Genomic DNA, 20,657 nt, shown 5'->3' with positions numbered 1-20,657 from the left:
GCCATCATCTCACCTCCCATTTCTTTTTAAGTAAAATTAATAATAATGATAATAATAATAATAATAATGTAATAATGTAATAATAATAATAAATATTCAAAATCCACTGTCATTGTGTAAAATTAAAATAACCCTGTAGCTTTCAACAAAGCACCCACCATACCTTGTCTGTGACAACTCTGATGACAGGAGTTACCTTTCCATAGTCCTTCCATCCCATGGACCATCTTGTGGCTGTGTGTTTGGAAAGCTGCTCTTCGTGGGGCTCTCACAGCAATGTCAAGCATACTTGCATCTGTGCTCGGCTCAGGCATATGACTCTGGTCTCCACTTTCAAAGCTTTTTTAGTTGGTATTCTCATATTGTCCCCTTTCAGCCCATCACTGTCCCAAGAGTTGGTAACCCACACGCATTTTGTGGTCCATAGAAAATACTCAGAAAAAGCAAATAGTAATCCCACAATCAAAATACCTACCAGGAAACTCTCTTGGACATTACCCTACATTTTTTTTAGTCCTTTAAAACAGGGTCTAATTGTGTATCCCAGGCTGGTATTGAGCTCTCAATCCTCCTGCCTCAAATTCCCAAATGCTGGGGTTACAGGTGTGTGCCATGATGACCCACAAATCTCAGAGATCTTTAAAAGTAAGTTTGGTGGCTTTGCCGGCTCTCAGCCTGGTGCCCCAGGGCTCTCTGCTTCTTGTTTCCAGAGCTTTTCCTTTGACGGTCACAACTTCAACAGCTGTCTCTGCATCCAAAATGTCAGTCATACATAGGTGAGCCAGTGACAAGATCAGAAGGAAGATGTGTCCACAGAGTGAGTGGCCGCCATCTGCAAGCCTTGGAGGAAAGCAACCTGGCCAACACCTTGATCTTGAATGTCCAGGCTCTGCCTCCTAGATACACTTGAAGTTCCAGTAACCCTGGTTTCTGTAGTTCAGAGCTCCACTTAAGCTGCTATGTGATGGAGGAATGTGTATGGCCATGATCCTTAAGAGAATAATTAACTGTCTCTAGAAGGTTCTCAAATTCACTTGGTAGCTTACTCTGGGCACCAGAATCTTCCCTGAAATATCCATGGTTCTAACTCCAAGACACAACATGTGGACAAGGAAAACTAATAAAGGCAGAAGCCACTCTCAGGGGGAAGTGTCTGCAGTAGCCATCTGTACCTGGTGGTGGTTTGTCATGCCACACTGTCTCCATCCCCCCATGCTCTCAGCAAGTACACATGGAAGGCTCCTCTCTGTGCTCCTCCTGGGCTCTGCTGCTCCCTTCTTACACATCTGCCTTTTCTTCCTTGTCCATCCATGGACGCACCTGACTATGCCACCTACGTCACTGCTAACATTCTTGCTCAAGGTTCCATCTGAGTAGAAGCTGGGTCTACCATGTCTACTGAAAAACGCTCTTTGCTTCTCACCCCACTAACAGGGAAACAGCTTCCTGTCTTCTCTAGTTATTTTAGTTTTTGTGTATGGGCGGTTTTCCTACATGTATGTCTAAGCACTACATGTGTGCATGGGGTCTGCTGAAGCCAGAAGAGGGTGTTGGATAGCTTGGGGCAGACTGAAGTTACAGACAGTTGTGAGCTGTCATGTGGATGCTGAGGATCAAACCCAGGTCCTCTGGAAGAGCAACCAGTGCTCTTAACCTTCTAAGCCTTCTCTCCAGCCCTGGTTTCTATTCTCTTAATCCTTCTATTTGATAGCTTTAAAAAGAACTTTTTTCAGTGTGTGTGTGTGTGTGTGTGTGTGTGTGTGTGTGTGTAGGTGTCCATGGAGGCCAGAACTGGGCATTGGATCTCCCTGACACTGGAGTTACAGTTATGAGCTGTCTGATGTGAGAATTGGACTATGGTCTTACAATAGTCAGAGAGCATTCTTAACCACTAAGCCATCTTTCAGTCCCTTGTTTTACATCTTAAATGGTTCTGGAAGTTTGTGCTCTCTGACCAGCTGTACCTATATTGTATCGAGAAGACAGACACTCTGTGTTCCATCCTTTAGCAAGAAACATTGGTTCCAGGTGAAAACTGGCTTGGTGGTACACACAAGCCACCAGGAATATTCTGTTAGTCTCTGCCAACAGGCTCTGCGACGACTTTCTCTGAATTCCTAGGACATCTTCAATAAAGCCTATGTTGACTGTGCATTCAGGAACAGACCCTCATTGTCATCTCATCTGTCTAGAAGTGGAATCGAAAACCAGGATCCTTAATGCTGAGCCTGGGCCTGCTATGGAGCATGGTACCCTTTTCATCTCATTCTGCATGGGACAGAGTAGAGGGGAACCAAGTGGGCCACCTAAATCCCTTCCACTTTGTGCTTTAAATACTTTTCTACTTGCACTTTTGTGTTCCTTTTCCCTCCTTTTTTTAAAATATAGAAAATAAAAGACTTCGTTAGGCAATTACTGACATGCCAGCAATTGCACATATTTTATTGAGCATGTGGGTAAGTTTTGACGTCTGTAAACGCACACGAAACTAGGACCACCCCTGAGGAAGCAAGCACATTCATCACCCTTGAGCGTTCCCCTGAGTCTCTCTGTCACCTTGCCCAGGCCCTGGCAACCACTGATCTGCTTTCTGTCACCACGGATTAGTTCACAGTTTCTTGAATTTTATACAAATGGAATTTTACAGCCTGGAGTTTCATTTTTAGAAAGAATGTATTCAGATACAATTTTCATACAATCAAATCTACTTGTTAGGGGTTAGGGAGATGGCTCAGTCAGTAAACTTTGATCCCAGAGTCCATATTAACAAACAAACAAACAAATAAAAAAGTTCCAGATGTGTGCTTATAATCTCAGGACTGAGGAAGCAGAGGCAAGAGGATTCCTGGAGCCTGCTGGCTAGTTAGCTGAGCCTAATCAGTGAGTTTCAAGCCAATAAGAGACTGTATCTCAGAATAGAATGGTGGACAGCATGTAAGAATGAAACTAGAGGTTGTCATCTGGCCTCCACACACAGGTGTGTGCTCACACCCACAAACATGAACAGATGAGAAGACACATATGCATGAACACACACACAAGCAGGTACACGCCCACCCACATGGACACACACACACACACACACACACACACACACACACACACACACACACACCCCACTGGGGTTAAGTCCCTTCGTTGAATGTCATTTGATTGCAGATTTCACAAGTACCTTCAGAGAAACACCTGGGCCACTGTTGGCACTGTGCCCTGGACAGGTTGTCCTCTGAGATGCAATCTATTTGCTAGATCGGTATCACACAGTGTAGTTTTGAAGGGGTTCTGTCACTTCAAGGCTATAACTACATCTTCGCTTGGACTGAATTTGCTAAGTCTCTTCCTTTCTGTGTTGTCATCAGAGGGAAAATTGCCTCTGGTACTTTGACTCTAACCTAACATGCTTTGGCAAGGCCATCTCCCAACTTCCTACTGATTACCTGCTACTTAGCGGTAAGCGAGAACTGAAAACTGGCACTGTCTAGTAAGATCCCAAGCCTTGATTCACATTCAAGAACACAAAACTCTATAGGCATACATCAAGTCCTAGCCTGGGTTCTGTGTGTTCCTGGGAATCATCTCCTTGCTTTCGTACAACATCCCTGTGAGGTATTGAGGTACTAGTCCATTTAATGCTACAAAAACAAATACAGAAAGTGACCAAGGCCTGACACAAACCATCAGTTGGTGAGCTAGGTCTTGAAAATACCCCTGATTAGGTAGAGTTTGGATATGGTTTGAGCACAGTTTCTGGAGTGCTGGGAGCTCTGTCCTCAGTGAGTGTGATGATGCTGGATGATGATGGGTTGAGTCTAGTGCGAGGCAGTTAGGTCACTGGGTAGCTGTCCTCCGGAAGGGCTAATGTAGTTCTCCAAGATACCGCTTGATTTCTACAAAATTTAGTCATTAAAGGAGCAAACCTGGGCCCCAATTCTCTCTGGCTTCCTGTCTCACCCTGTATCTCTTCAACATGTGTTTCTGTCACTGTGAATCCACGTTCACTATGAGGACCTGACAGATGGGGCTGCCCAATCTTGGATTTACAATCTCCAAAACTGCAAGTAAATCCCGTTCTCTATAAAGTACCCAGCCTCTTGTAATAGCATTAGAAAATGGGCCAACACATGATTCTAAGTCCTTCCACTGCAGCTCAGTTGCCAGAGTTAGACTTCACCTGCCCATCCATCATGCCCTGGTACAGTATTGTATGCACATAGTAAACCTTGCCAAGGAGAACATACATGTGAAAACCTGAGAACTTGGGACCTTGGCTAGGAATTGAGAATCACAAATGGGCTCACCTAGTGTGTCCACTCACACTTGAGAAAAAGCGCCACAAAAAGCAATGAGGTGTATGCAGCTTTCTTTGTTACTGATGCTGAAGCCCTGATTTTTAGAGTCAAGTTAGAACACGTTGGGGAAAGCATCCATCACTGACTTACTCCCTCAAGTATTCATCTTGCCAACACAGCCCTCCAATAGGCAGAAAGCAGTCCAGTGCTTCCATGAGAGACCCAAAGAATTTGCCTGAGGCTTCATGTCTCCTTGGCCCTTCTCTGTCTCCTCCAGCTGCTGCCTCTGCCAAAAGCTCTTCTCCTCTGCCATTCTGATGAATGTCAAGGTGAGACTCCTCGTTCTGCTGTTGCTTCCCTAGTGTCACTGCCATCAATCATGTGTCCTGTGTTCCCACCTAGGGACAGCTCCCTGCATACTCCCTACATCAAAACACATCTTATGGGATGGAATCTTGGTACAGTTTTCTGTTTCTCTTTCACTTCGTCCTGTGCCCAAGTCCTCTGACAGTTTACTTAACTGAATTTATCTTCATTGTGGTACCCAGCTCCAAGGCAGCACAGATGGCCTGGCTAGGAAATCCTCTGTGTTCATTTTAAAGATCAAATATATATCCCATTTTCCCTTTTCATTTTATCTCTTATTCTACTTTCTCATAGCAAAAACAGTCACACAATTGAGAAGAAAAGAGAGCATCACTGAATATGAGAACTGTCCATGCTAATTAGTATAAGCTCCTAAACTTGGGGGCCATTAAAACATGACTCAACAAAGAAGAAGAATTTAGCCTGGTATATGCACATATGCCTTGGGCAGTACTATCAGAATGCCAACTCTGAAGACTGAGGAGAGGGCTGATTTTGTAAGATGTGATTATACATGAAGAGCTATCTTTTGGGTTTTCCTGGAAAGCCAGGAGTAAGCGTCTCTGAAGATCTGGCTAGTATCGTGCCCATCTCTTATCACTCAGTGATTCAGGGAGGAGACAGATTCTTGAACCCCAGCCACATGTAGATATAAAAACAGCAAGACAGAAACCAGTTGCATTGTGTTTTCAAAACCAAGAGAGCAAAGGCATCAGGGCACAAGAGGCGTATGACTCTTGTGGCTTGTGACACAGACATCTATGACATGTCCAACTGCAGATCTATTTGTGCTTGTCAAGTCACAAGTTCTGCTTGTCAGCTTACAAACCTTGGTTACAGGTGAGCCAGTGCAAAGTGAGGTCACTATAGAAGTCCCATTTCCTAAGATGGTGTCAAACATGACTGAGCTCTACCCAACGGTCCACTCAGTGAGTCATCTGACTGAGAATGATACAGTGCAGTCACCAGATGGTTCTGCTAATAATTAGAAACACATTTCTATATTTCACAGGACGAAGGAAGGAAAACATCACTAGGAAAATGTTACATGTGGGGACAATTATTCAATGGGCCCTTGGCTGGGATTTGTGGATATGAACATAATTCAGAGGCAAGAATGAAATGCTTGGACTCAAGACGTGGAGAGTGCCTTTATTGAAACACAACTAAGAACACAGTTGCTCACATTCAGCCAAGTCCTGATCACCGAAGAAATGATGACCAATTCGTTGATTACTAAACTTTTCCTCCCCCTTTCTCAGCCCCATAGTCTGATACTTCTCAAATTTGTAAAATTGATCTGGAAGTTAAGAATTTTGTATTAGTAAAGAAAGAGAAAAATTAACAAAAAAATTGAAAGGCCATCAGTATGTTCCTTAAATTTTAATTGGACTGGATTTTACACAAAGAGCAGCACCTTCCAATGAGACCAGAAGAGGGAAACCACTATTGATGTTCAGGGCTGGAGGTCCACACCCCTAGTGCCTCCACAGGACACAGGCTTCTTGCTAGAAGGTTTATGACCTCACCAGCTTCAGGGATGCTGTCTCTGTCCGTATGAAGTTGATTGTCTTAACCTTCCTGTATTTGGGAAGTATTAGTGACTTCTTTCACTGCTAAGTTCAAAGTAAATGACAGGAAGCAAGTTGAATAGAGAATTGTGCTTGTCTTGGAGTTCTAGAGGGTACAGTCCATCCTTCTAGGGAGGAAGAGACTTGCCAACAGGAGAAACAAGCCTTTGGCTACATTACATCTCTGCTGTCAGGAAACAGACAGGAGACAGAAAGTGGGGCAGGGATATAAGGCTCGCCCCCAGTGACCAACTTCCTCCATTGAGGTTTTACTTCCCAAAGTTTCCACTATCTTCCTATACAGTGCCACCAACTGGTGATGAAATGTTCAAACATGTGAACTTGGTGTGAGGCATTTCACATTCAAACTACAAAAAATTCACAGTGTGAAATAGAAAAGATGAGGGAATTTGGAGTGACTTGTCGATTTCAAAGATATAAACTCTGGACTTCCTTTCACTGGTGTGTGTGACACACACACACATACACACACACACACACACACACACACACACACACACACCATGGAAACCAACCATTTCTCTATGCTACTTCCTCTCTAGAGAGACTTGCCTATCTCACGGTACTGGCTGTCTGCCAAGCAGTCACACCCCCTCCTAGACCCTCACACCAACTTTGAGGAGACAGGAACACATGATGGGGGAAGTCTTCTGTACACGTTTTTCTTATTTGTTGATAGATAAAACACTGTTGGCCAATAGGGAAGCAAGATAGGTGGGGCTAGGAGATAAGGAGGATTCTGGGAGGTGTGGGCACAGTGAGTCACAATGTAGGATGGGAGAGGAGTAGCATGTCTCCAGTCATTTCTCTGGTAAGGGAAGACCACATGGAAATACGTAATTGATAAAAATGGGTTAGAAATTAAGTCAGAGCTAGCCAATAAGAAGCCCTAGACACTGGTCAGCAGTTTCATAATTAATACAGTGTCTCATGTGTTATTTGGGGGCAGAAGATTAGCATGGGTGGTTGCAGAACTGGGCAGCAATCTCATAAGAAACACAAGCATTAGCTGTCTTCTCAGTAGATCCAGTTGAAGGAGCTGCCAGCTCATGAATTGTGACGGAAATGGTGCTATTCCTGTAGCCAATCACAGACATTGACTAATTAGTAATCCTCTTTTCCATGCCATCAAGGACGAGGTGGAAGGAAAGAGTGATGTGTGGCTTTTTACATAAACGTGAATTTTGAATCACAGGGTAAGGGGAAAGAAACAAAAACATATAGAGCTAAGAAGACTTGTGTTTGACTTTTGACATTTGTTGTTTTTATTTAAACTTCTCTACAATGTTGGCAGGAAAAGGATCTTGGCATAAAGGGTCTTCCCTCCACCTTTACAGATGGGGAAATTGAAGGTCATAAGTATAATTTCCTGGTAATCAGTTACAGTGAGGGGTGGGGCTAGGATTAGAACTCAGGCTCACTGGTTTCCAACACACACATTCTTTCTGCATCTCCACAGAACAGAAGACAGAAGATTAGCATTTCCATTGGTCTACTTATTATCCTTACTGTTTGCTATAGAGCTGCTGATAGTTTTTACTCTTTATAATCTGTTTGTGTGTGCACATGTGTGGGGGTACTCATGGAAGCTACTTATGGCATTGGCTACCCTGGAGCTGAAGTTTCAGATGGTTGTGAACCATCCTTTGTGGGTGCTGGGAACCCGCCTTCTGTGCCCCGGGCTACCTCCGGAATGGTGCTATTAAGATTTAACAGTCATTTCAAACTCTGTGGCCCCAGTCCTTGCAGCACTTGTGATTCTATGTGACCATTGTGCTTTCCCAGTTCAGAAAAGGTAAATGGTTGGATATGATAATAGAAATCATTTTGGTCTCATTCCTGTCTTAACAGAAATTTTTCATGTGCTCAAACTCCTGGACTTGCAAAAATCTGGAACTGGAAAAAAACAAAAACAAACATGAGTTTTATCCTCAAAAGTCAAACCTATAGCACAGCAGATGCTCCTGCCTTTAACATAAATAAATAAATAAATAAATAAATAAATAAATAAATAAATAATTCTCGGTCACATTTTAATTGGAGAAAACTTTAGGACTTGTCATCTCCCAAGAACTAGGACGACGACTTCTCCTGCAGGGGCCACTTCCTACCATGCTCATGGATGCCAAAAAACTACCTCTCAGGCCTGGTATCTATTTTTCTACCCCAATTTTCACTGGACAGAAGGGCACAAGGCTAAACAATGGTCCCATTGCTATTCATTCTTTTGTCTACAAACAATCAGAGTAAATCCTGTGCCCTGCCTACTTCTCTCCTCAGCACTTGAGAGATACAGCTATGATCCTTGAGATGCAGGTGATAACTGAACTCAGGGCACACTGCAGCACTGAAATTCTTCATCTTTAAAGATGATGGGTCGAGAATGCTGGGTTTCTTTGTTCCTTCCTTTCACTGGAAGGTGGGTAAAGCAGGATTCACACTCAAGAGTCACGTGAGAGGTCATTGCTGAATTATCAAGCCTCTTTGAGGATGCCAGCCCTGTTGCCTTCCTTCATGCCTATCCTCTGACTGTTTCCTTCCAGGGAAATGTGTTTCGCTCCTTTCCTATGATTTAAGGCTAGGCAGTGAGTTTTGTGCCTCCAGTTCTTCATCTAGTGTCCAACGTATCAACTTACATTTGTTCAATAGGTGATTTCAAGCCATAGTAGATACCAACCTCAGGAATTTCATGCATCCCGCACAGCCACAGAGCAAACAGGATCTCTTGGGTCTGGGAAGGATTATGAAAGAATTTGGTCTATGGATGTAAGACAAATACATGCAGAAAACTGGCCTAACAGCATCTCTAATTAATCACCTCGATATCATACTTTTAAGCAAAAGTTTTGGTAAGTTTTTCTTAACCAGAGGAAAAGCTGAGTGACTAGAACTCACAAGGAAACCATCCAAATCAAGAACAACTCCCAAAATAAATTTCTCCCACAAGAAAGCCAAGATTATTTTTATAGTACAAAAATTTTATTTTTTGTTAGGATAATTTAAAGTTTAAAACTGAAGTAGACATATTCATTTTACAAACAAGATATTCTTTCATAAGGAAGACCATTAAAAACAGTAAACAAAAAAGCTGTCTTTACAAAAAGCTCTGTGCATAGCAACTTTATACTGTATGTAACTGACAAAGCAAAAAACAACAGAACTATACAGTTTGGAAATGAGGCCTTACTGTACAAAAGGTAAAGATAATGGTTTTTAACCATGCATGTTGAAATGTGCAAAGAAAAACTGGAAAGAATTCCGATGCTGTAACAAAAGAAATGAGATAAATAATGCAGTAAATTGTCCATTTAAATGAAAAATCTTACACAGCTCCTCTCAAAAATAGAACAGAATTTTGTCATCACCTATAGAGATACTTGTCTGCCAAATGGCACAAAAATAACCTGGGACCAGAATCATTTAATAGCAATGACTAAAGAGGACAGAGTGGCTTTGTTTTTAATTTATTAGTACACTAAAAATAGTCCTTACACACATTTGTACAGTTAAATAGATCTGTGGCTGCCGAGGTCCTAGTGAATGGTCAAAGATGTCAGGTATTTAGTTACACACAGTCTTCGGTGTAAAGCTACTGACAGACTCTAAGGTCATTCTGAAGACAGTACTGCACTAATCTTCATGCAAGAGAAAGATTCACAGGTTCTAAAAGCTATGCTACTTAAGAAAAAAAATGTCCTTATGTTGGATTGGCTCAAATCCAGCTCTAAACATGCTTAATTTTGTTCCGCCTCCATTTTGGGATGGTGAGGTTCGTATTCCACACATTCTTTCCCCAGTACCAGATTGTTAGCCAGGGACGTTTTTCTCATGCATTTCCATATATTTTGGTGCTGTGAGCCCTGACTATGAAGGACTGTCAGCAAGAGTTATGAGCATGCCTGGTTTCAAAACTTGTGGGTTCTCATGTGCATAGGGGGGGAAAGTGTCATCTTGGGTAATTCCAAAGCAAACTAAAGGCAAAGAAGACAGCTGAGGGTTGAGTCAGTGAGGACATAAACCAGTGGGGCAAAGAGAGGGTCATCTAAAATTGGCTCAGAAGCACTAAAGATTTTTTTCCATGGAAGTGGTATCAATTTCCAATGCTAGAAGCCTAACCAAGAACCCCGAGCTAAGTCTGTGGAATCAAAGAGAAGACACCTGACCTGGAAAACAATGACATCCTATTGTCAAGCCAGGCAAGTCTAATTGCATCTCCAGGACCACGCACATTTTCAAGAGTCTACCACTGTTAGCAACTACTGCAGGGTCTCCCTCACCCCCCACCCCCCGCCTAGAACTAGGTAGGCAGCACAGGGTTCCCAGGGCAGGCTGGGTAACTGCACTGCTTAGAACCCAGCTACCACTAACCTCCCAATCTCCCAGAAATGCCAATGTCCATGTCTTTGGGCAGAAGGATAGAAGCTTAGAGATTTCTGAATCTCTAATCTCTAATCTACACCCCACCCCACTCTTCCCAGAAACAGGTAAGATACATGTTTTTCCAAGGGAGTTTAATAACATAAAAGGAAAACTCTGCATAGAAAGGGAACAGTCGAAGACTGAGTCTTAAGCATCCAAGGAGCACAGCTACTCTCCCCAACCACTTTCTGCAAAGTTCTGTGGAGCTTCCTGTCCCCATGCCTAAATCAGGCACTGGAAGAGGAAAGGCCAGATGGCTCTGCAAAGGAGAAATTCTGAAGACCCTGTGGTCAGCGTAGTCAAGTGGCTTGAGCCCTTCTTAGAGATAGTTCTTATCTAGGGATAGTCAACGCTGAGATGGTAACACAGGGACTCCCTGCATTGCTTGGGAAAGAATGAAGTTTTTAAAATGCTTCACCAAGAGTGGACACCACAACTGACCTGTGAACTCTTTAGAAGGCAGGTCTGGGAATGAAGTGATGGGTTGGAATGTTTGTGTTCCAGCATGTCTCTGAGTCTGGTTTCGTGGTGGGTTGTTCTGAGGGAATCCGCACAAGTTACAGTGTTGTGCGTGGGTCAATAAAACGATAGAAAAAGAGAGGGGTGCGGGATGTAGGATAAGAATCTAATAAGCAACTGTAATAACCACACACCTTTAAAACTTGTCACTACCTGTTTGTGTCAATTTCATTTTACAACAGGAAGAGATATTCCTCTCTTCTTAAAAAAAAGTCTTAATTTCTACTTCTACTTACAATAAGTTACACGTTTATTTATTTAAATAACTGTAAAACATTTTAAATTTTTTTCCCTTTTTGTTTTTTTTAAGAGCTTAAAGTATAAGCAAACACACATACAACATTTCCTCATTCGGTTCAGGTTTCATTTTTAAGAAAGTCTCCCATGCTGGTACCCTGTTTTGTTCAATTTTTTTCTGCATTAAACTAAATTGGTATCTGAAAGGATTCATAGAAAATAGAAACTTTCAACTTTTTTTCCTACAAAGAAAAACAAATAGTATCCAAAATATTAAGCATGAATGTTTGCCAATGTTTTTCTTAAATATTTTACAAACATAGGAAGGTGGTTTTTGTAATGTTCATAACAAAGAATCGCATTTCTGCTCTTAGCACTGACCACCTCAATGACATTTTTTTCTGTCCTTGTCTCCAAAAGGGTCAGTTTGTGTAGTTACTGTCAAAGCTTCATGAAGAACTTGAGACCATCATGGCAGCTCTTCACCTTCCCAAATCTGTCCAACATGGCCGTTCAGGGGCGCAACTCTCCCCAACGAGCTCCGAGTGCTTCCTTCATAATTGGTCCATCGGAATAAGTAGTTTTGTACTATGAGAAAGCAGCTCTTCCTCTACTTTACATTGGGGGTACAACAAGTCCCGTCATGGCTGTAAGGAAAGAGTGACACAGGGTTGAAACATAGAGACTATTTTTTTTTTTGAAAGACTGATCGTGGGGAGGAGGGTGGGTGTGGGAACAATAGAGTCTAATACAACCCAAAGAGCTGGTGAAGTGTTCATATATGAGTGAGTTTTCTCCAGGACTGGGCTAACAGAAGCTTCAGTGCTGGCCACCTACATCAGGTCCCCGTGCTTGTTTGGCAAGCACTTTACCATTTCTGTATATTAATGGGTTATCCTGGGACAATAGAAGTAAACATGCAAACCAAATCATGATAGACATGTCCCACATCACTGGGTGGAACCAGAAGGAAAACCCCAGGTGCTAAGCCTGTTGGCTTCTTAGGCATCAATTATAACAAACCAGGGTTTCTCTCCATCCTAAAGTGTCTTCATGAACATCACCCACTAAACTAGTTTAGTGCTTTAAAACAAACAAACAAACAAACAAACAAACAAACAAAAACATAGTTCATCCTTATTTAGTGCTCACAGATGGTATGTGGAGCTAGTCACCTAGAAATGCCAGTCTTTGGAAAAGACTTCACTTCGTTACCAGTTTGGGCATCAACCCACTCCCCACTCCCCATGCCCTATACATCATCCACGGCCTCCTCCATCTTGTCAAGAGGACATAGATGACACTTGTCTGGATAGAATCAAGCTCAATAATCCCCCCTGTGTGGGGAATGAACAAAGAAGGGTATCACATAGCAAAGTACAAACCTCTGTCATTGGCTGTGTTGTAATAAGCCCAGAGAATTTTTACATACGTAGAAAGTGATAAAATTTCCCTTGTGTCCAAACTTCCAACCATCTCTGATACTTGATGCCTGGATTTCTCCTGTTTATATTGCATAGAGGAGAATAACGACTCTCATACAAGCATCTTTCTGAGTATTCTCACCGAGATGCTTCCAAGCAAATAGCCAAAATTCTGGCCGTTCATGCTGTCTCTAACCCTATCTCTTTCTCCTCCCTTTCTGTCTTCCTCTCCCCTCCCCTCCCCCTCTTTCTCCACCCCAGCTAGTTCTCTCGGGCAAAATTGTCAGCTGTCTGTTTCCCTGCCCATACAGCCTTTATTGAATGTTTGTGAGATCTGGATTAAGGTCTTACACAGCTAGCAAAGCCTTAATTATTTTTGCCTGTATTACTATATATTGAATCGATGTAAGTTTTCAATAAAGGCAGTTCAATTCTGGACACTCCCTGATGACTTGGATATATAACAACTGCTGTAATTATCCAGGGGTGTAAGACTCTCAAGCTCACGAGTGTGTGTGTGTGTGTGTGTGTGTGTGTGTGTGTGTGTGTGTGTGTGTGTTTCTGGAGGGAGCTAGAAAATGAATCAGACACGCAGCATATAATATCACCTTGACAATCTATATTCATCAACTGTAAATGCCTCATGAGTGAGGCAGAGGGTGGGACAGAAAATGCTGTTAACTATAGCCTGACACACATGCCTGCCATTTTCTCCCCTATGACACCTAGTGCTCTTCAGCTCTTCCTCTTTCATACAGGCCACAGATGGCCAAAGACTCAGAGCAGCAGGCTCCATTTGTGCCCTTTTCCCTGGTCCACCCAACACTAGATAGGTTGGAATTTCACTAGATGGTGACCTTGACTTTGCACATAGAGAAATCAGAGCCAACAAACAATGATAGAAATTCATGGGAGGTGGGCACATTTTCATTGGTGACTTTCATGGTGGAGAGATGCTTAACTGCACTTTGTCCAGTTCATTCTCACCTTGGGCATTTTACAGAAAAGCAATCCCCTCCCTTTGTCCTGGTAGCAAAGTAGACATAAGTCAAGGATGGGCAAAGAGAGGAGGTCCACCATAACTGTCCCTAGAGAGACAGTGTGCTGTCAGAGCACAGGGTCTAGAGTACCAGTGCCTGGATTCAAGTCATCAGTAGTTTGCTGTTCAGCTGAAGAAGGCGAGTGGATGTATGTGGAGCATCAATGCTGGGACTTGTCTCCAGGACCAGTTTTAAGGAGTATTGTCTACACTGTGGATCACGAGGCTGGGGCCTCCACTTCCCCACTCTGTTCCCCTTTCAGCTTAGAGTTGATGAATGAAGGCAGGGAACTTAGAGAGAAGAGACATCATCACCAACGGGGTGTGAGGAGGGGGACACAGCAGACATGTCTCCCCTCCCTGCCCCTGTGGTGTTTATTTCCCTGGAGGTAAGCATGACCCTCATGGAGACAGTTCTCATCCTGCTCTGAGTGACAAGATGGAGCCCTTGGGTGTCTGATGAGTGACAGGTTAGGTGGAGACACTTAGTTACAAGCTGTGCTGTGCCTCTATGACTTAGACATCTGGATGAAAAAAAAAAGTTTCATCCAATATACAGATGTTTCCAACTACCCACATGTTGGGTGGCATGGAGTTCCAGCAGTCTAGCCTACTGAGAGGAATGTTCAGTGGCTATTCTGAGAGCTGAGTTTCCAGGAATGGTTTTGACAGATTCTCTGTCATCTCTGTCAAAAAGTCACAGTCCCCAGGGGTGAAAGGCACAGAAACCTAACATGTCTTTCAAGCTTCCTCAGCTACCCTCCCAGGTACCCTCCAAAGACTTGGAACACACATGCTTTCAGCAAGCCACCAAGAGCTGGGGTCCCCAGAATGGCACAGCCCATCCCACGTCCCCACAAAACCCTGCTGACCAACGCTGCCTGTCATAAATGTTTTCATGTCAAGACATGAGAAACAGCCAAAAATAATGTGGGTCACCAGTGAGCCATGGTGCTCAGCAGTTTCCAATTTGCTCTCTTGCCATCAGCTGCCTCCCACTCTCGGAGGGATGATTAGATTCTCATGTACTCATCACATTTGTGTTACGTCATGTCATATTACATTTTAGGACATTGCTCAAAAGTGGGTTTGACGGGTGATATTAATTTTTTGTTCTTAGAAACAGTATGACTTTTTCCTCTTCCTTCCCTACTTTACCCCTTGATCAGGCACCTGCTATCAATTTGGCTAGCACATAACCAGTGTTTTTGCTCCCGATGGATCCGTCCACGTGTGCCACGGGAATGAACATGAAGTGCAGATGGCAAGCCAGTTAGATAAGAAATAACCACAAGGCCTTTGAAGGGGTGAACAGGCACCTTCCAGAAACAGTGATGGGCCCCATGGAAAGTGCAATTCGGGGTTGCCCAGATGTTCCTGGGTTGAACATGTGGCTCTACCACTGCTAATTCCATGTCCTGCAGATCCCCGGCTTGACCTCATTCACCCCCATACTAACCGAGCCCCAGGTGGAGCACAGGCCAGCACTTCTGCCATTCATGACCCACCACGAAAGTTCCAGGAGCTCTGTAGGCAAGTGCTCAGAGCTAGAGAGTGAAGCAGGGATGCTTGTCCTTTCTTTCCAGGCCCTGGGACACCTAGATCACATGCACCCCTGGAGCGGGCCCTTCACTTACCTCTGAATCCATTTCCATTGCCACTGGAGCAGGCAGGCGAAGGGGAGCCTTGGGGCCTGATGACAGGGGCAAAGGCACTCTTCTGTTTGACAGCAGGAAAAACTGAGGAGGAAAATGGAAGGATGGAGGATGTGCTGGAGGATCCAACGGTGGGGCTTGATGACATGACTGGAAGCAAAGGTGTGACAGTCTTTAGCGGGGAGGCTCATCGAGAAACCATGTTTCTTAACATACACATGCTCCACAGTTTGTGTGAGAAACTATTAACTCCCAGGTGTAGGTCCAGTTCCAGTGATTAAAATCAACAACAAACTTGAGGGACCTTCATATGGATTTCCACAGTGGCTGGATCAGTTTACATTCCCACCAGTCATGTGTAAGAGTTCCTCTCCACCCCCACATCCTTGCCAGCATCTGCTATTGTCATTTTCTCAGGGATAGCCACTCTCGCTGGGGCCATAGAGTCTCAATATTGTTTCAATTTGCATTTACCATACGGCTAGGTTAGTGGAAATTTTTTCACAGGCATGGCACACCTTTGAAGGGTTAGCATGTGCCGCATTGGTCCACTTTCTGTTTGGGTTGTCAGAGAGCAGCCTGTTATGCAATATGAGTCAAATGCAGAGAGACAATAGCATGTGCTTTCTCAGCTGTAGCACCTATAGTTCTGTAGAGCTACATAGAGTCATTATATGCAAGCACGGATACGCATGTGAGTATATGTGTGGTATTGAAGCAGAAGGGGGGTTGAATATGATCCGCGAACTTGAGAGAACTCACCCATCTGAAACTGAATACTGAGTACAAAATAGCCATATGCCAATAAAACAAAAGAGAAACCAGAAAAAAAAATGTCGAATGTGACAATATTCCTCCCCCGTCCAGGTGGAATAGCCACATAAAACAGCTACTGTGGCAATGATCCCATTAGAGAAAAGGACGGTCTCATGAGAAGACAGAATGCTCTGGGAAGACAGGCATCAAGGTAGGGGGTGGAGTGTGACAGATATTCATCCATGATAAAAATGGCAAGAGGAAAAACATCTACACAGCATGGGGAACTCCTTTTCACACACACACACACACACACACAAAAAAAAAAAAAAAAAAAAAAAAAAAAAGGCCTATCTGGAACTATGAGGCATCTGGCAACTCCCATGCCCTAGAGGTTTGACATCCAGGACTAAGATCACCAAGACTGCCCTCGCCATGGGCTTCTTCCTCACTCAGTGCAGGAGTTTATTAACATTCAGAAGATCACCTCCCTCTCTGGACTTTCTGTACGCTTGGGAAATAAAGCTGAAATTCAGTCTCCCCTGACATAATGCTCAGATAAAAACCACCAATATTAACAATATTAGCATTAAATAATGACTTAAGGGGAGCCAAAGGCTAAGTGTGGTAATTTCCAAGAAAAATAAAGGCAGTTTAAACAGCGAAGGGCCCCACCTCCTCATGGCACACACTCCACCAAGTTACATCAGGGAGGAAATCTTATTTGTTGCTAAGCTTGCTCAAAAGGAGCAAATGAGATGGGGAAGGAACAGCACCAACAACTAAGTAAGTACAAGGTGACTTGAGGTCAGAAGCTTTGGTACCCCCTCTTCCCTGCATCTCAGTCACACCTATAGCAATCACAGACAGTGTGTTGTGTACAATATGATGTCTTTCTTCTTAATGATTTTTTTCATTACTTTTAATTGTGTGTGAGTATGAGCGCATGAATGCAGGTGTCCACGGAGTCCAGAGGAGGGCACTGAATCCCCTAGAACTGGTGTTACAGACAATGGTGAGCTGCTCCATATGGGTTCTGGGAACCAAACTCAGGTAGTCTGCAAGAGTGGTAAGTGCTCTTAACCACTGAGCCATCTCTCCAGCCCCCAGCATGACATCTTTAGAGCAGAATCATAAAGCCAAAGTCATCAAAAGCAAGAGTTTCTTTCTAAGGAATACTTATGCTTAGCTAATACTGATTTTAAAAGCTATGAAGAAACACACACCAGAGTACATCTCTACCATTTTTGTAAAAAGAACACTGGAAAGGAGGCAGAATTTCATGTCATGAGGATGAAAATGTGTGGAAAACTGGACCAATGAATTCACTGTACTACACAAAATGCAGGGCTCATCACTGGGAATGGATCTGTTTATGATCCCTAGGCTAATATCCTCTTCTAACTTTGGCTTTAGCATCAATAAAATATAAAGTAATATAAAATGTTCCCTCCTTTCCTTAATATCAGATTTAGAGGCCAAAGAAGGGCTGAAAGTCAGGAAGCTCTGGTTCTGAGCATGGTCTAACCTCTGCAACATTAAATCCTCAATATAGATACCAAAACAACACCCTACTTTCCATTGTTGCAATAGCCTCACTCAAGCATGGTAACAAGGAAGGTTCCTTTTTAAAAATATGATATTGTTATTAACTCTGAGAATTTCATACATGCATATAATATATTGTGATTATTAACTCCCCACTCCTCCTCTAATTCCCCTAGAACCACCTTCACCTCAACAATCCCTCCAAACTTCATGTCTTTAAAAAATAATCTACCAAGTCCAATTTGTGCTGCTCACATGCTCCTGGGTGAGGGCCATCCACTAAATAGTGATCAACCTACTAGGGGTCACGCCTCAGTGAAAACTGACTCTCCCTTCCCCAGAAGCCATCAGTTGTCAATACTTCTCAGATAGGGGTAGGGGATTGATGACTCCCTTCCTATCTATTATGGAATATTGACTAGCTTGGTCTTGTTCAAGACCAGAGAAGGTTCTCCAAGTGTAAGCAGAATCTACATATGTGTATTACATACACATAATGCATGTACACACATGTACAGATATAAAACATGTACACACAAATGCACATAATATACACAAACACAAATACACATATGTAATGTACACATATGTATATACAGATGCATATATGTACACACATAAAACATGGACACACAAATAGCACATGTACACACATACACACATGTACACATGTACACATACACATGTAGACACATGTAGACATATACACGCAGATACATACATGCCATCCACTTACACCCAGCATATATCTCATTCTTAAAAATACTTTTCCTAACATGCTGATTCAACCTACAGAATGGCTTGGGCCACAGCAACTTCTCAGGAAAAGCTTACAAAGTGACACAAAAGAAAGCTGCGGCAGAGTTGACAAGTGCAAACCCTTATAAAGACATTTCTCAAAAATTCTGTGAACATAACAAATGACACCCACCATAAACCATAACTTAAAACATTTAGAGCAGAAGTCTTAAAAGAATTCCATGCATTTCAGCCAACATAACTTCTAACTTTATATATTTCAGTAGCCATACTATAAAAGAGCTTTCTTGACAAGGAGTGTGCTGATGTTAGATATTAAAAGATGTGGTAAATATAAACCTGTGTTATACTAACAAATAGGTAGACAAATAGTTGGGGGAAAACAAGGTCCAGAAATGGACATTGTTATACATGAGACCTAATGGTTAAGAAAGATGGTAGTACATGTTATGTTGTTGGGAACTGATGCATAAAACTAATTTGCTAACCAGTGGGATATTAAATATATAAAATTTAGAGTCATTCCTTGGGTTTGGTGTGAAAGTAAATCTAAGTAGACATGGCGTTATTTGCAGAAATAAAGCTGTGAAGATGGTAGGCAACACCTCAAAAGGTCATGTGCTTTGCACACCTCTTTAAATCACAAAGTCAGTGGTTAAACAGAAGTTGGGAAGATAGAGTTGACACACATGAAAAAGCTTCTGTAACACACATATGCACAAGAAGCAAATGACAAGTCAAGAAAAATGTTTGCAGTGTGTATTTAGCCATGCTTATGCCCTTGATAGCTAATGTGTTGCTTGCTGTGAGTTAATTAGGAAAAGGAAAAAATAGAAAATAGGCAAAGAACACAAATGAAAATGACCAAGAGACCTGAACAAGAGTGCTATTCCAACTGCAGAATTATAAAACAGCAGTATCAGTGGTAAAAATTGCTAGTTTTCATTTATTCAGATAAAAATTAAGACCAACAGGCAAGGAAACTCACTCAGCCTCTTTCCAGAGGGACTTTGGCAATACAAAGAGTCTGTTCAGATGTTCATATCATCTGACCCACTAATTTAATCTCTAGAATTGATCTCAAAGGGATGGTCACAAATGTGCCAACAAAAAGTAGAAGATTGAAGGACTTTTTACAGCAATAAGAAGTTGGGAAATGTATGATCCATAGTAGGGTAAAACATATTAAGCCCATACAATGGAATGTTAAACATTTAGACTAATATTTGAGAAGAATATTTAACAGTGCAGGAATACCCCCTTTGGATGAACAAAGCAGATTACACAATAATATATACATCTATATATACATCAACCCAACTTCTACTTAAAGAAAAAAATACAAGAAGCGAAGCATAGAGGGATGTGATAAACATTTAATCTGTGGTAACTCTGGCTGACAAAATTGTATTTTCAAATGTATTCCTTTCATTTGTCCATTATTTTCAGAATTTTCTATGGTGAAAGTATATTACATGTAATATAGGAGAAACTAAAGCTACCAATATTAAAAAAATGGGAAAATGTCCATTTTGGCAGGTGGCAAGAAATAGCAGGATCATTAACAAAAGGTCGAGAAGAGCAAGCCTGTATGTAAGCAGCACTCCTTCAAAGCCCCTGCTTCAGTTCCTGCCTTGAGTTCCTGGCCTGAATTCCCTAAGACATGGAATGTGATCTGAGAGTTTTCAAATGAAATAAAACCTTTCTTCCCCATGTTGTCTTTGGCCACAGTGTTTTATCACAGCAATAGAGACACCAAGACACTAATAAATTCTCAAACTCCTAAGGAAAGCAGGATGGTAACAATTGGTTGTTGTTGTTGTTGTGTGCGTATGTATGTGTGTGTGTGTGTGTGTGTGTGTGTGAGAGAGAGAGAGAGAGAGAGAATGTGTGATGGAGATGGGCATGTCTGTGCACACAAGGGACCAGACAATGACATCATGTATCCTGCTCTATCTCTCTCTACCTCAATCCCTTAAGACAAGTCTTCCACTGAGCCAGAAGCTAAGTGAGTAGTGAGCAAACCCCAGCGACCTTCCTGTCTCTACCTGACC

General features: G+C 42.5%; 1 protein-coding gene across 2 annotated transcripts in view; it reads right to left on the bottom strand.

Annotated features, from left to right (window-relative positions):
* Positions 1-9,695: 9,695 nt before the first annotated feature.
* Ebf2 (EBF transcription factor 2) overlaps positions 9,696-20,657 on the bottom strand; it is a 196,473-nt gene continuing 185,511 nt past the window's right edge. Inside the window, exons 15-16 of one of the 2 annotated variants that reach the window (XM_035452552.1) lie at positions 15,523-15,624; positions 9,696-12,069 (exon numbers count right to left, since the gene is read on the bottom strand). In XM_035452552.1, the coding sequence (XP_035308443.1) occupies positions 12,038-12,069; positions 15,523-15,624 (134 nt within the window). In that variant the 3' untranslated portion in view covers positions 9,696-12,037. Of the gene's footprint in view, positions 12,070-15,522; positions 15,691-20,657 lie in introns of both variants that reach the window. The other variant, XM_027390269.2, reaches the window with a different exon arrangement.

The sequence above is a fragment of the Cricetulus griseus genome (assembly GCF_003668045.3).
Source record: "Cricetulus griseus strain 17A/GY chromosome 1 unlocalized genomic scaffold, alternate assembly CriGri-PICRH-1.0 chr1_1, whole genome shotgun sequence".
In the NCBI taxonomy this organism is placed as follows: domain Eukaryota; kingdom Metazoa; phylum Chordata; class Mammalia; order Rodentia; family Cricetidae; genus Cricetulus; species Cricetulus griseus.
The sequence above is the reverse complement of the archived record's forward strand: the minus strand, read 5'-3'. Positions and strand labels throughout refer to the sequence as shown.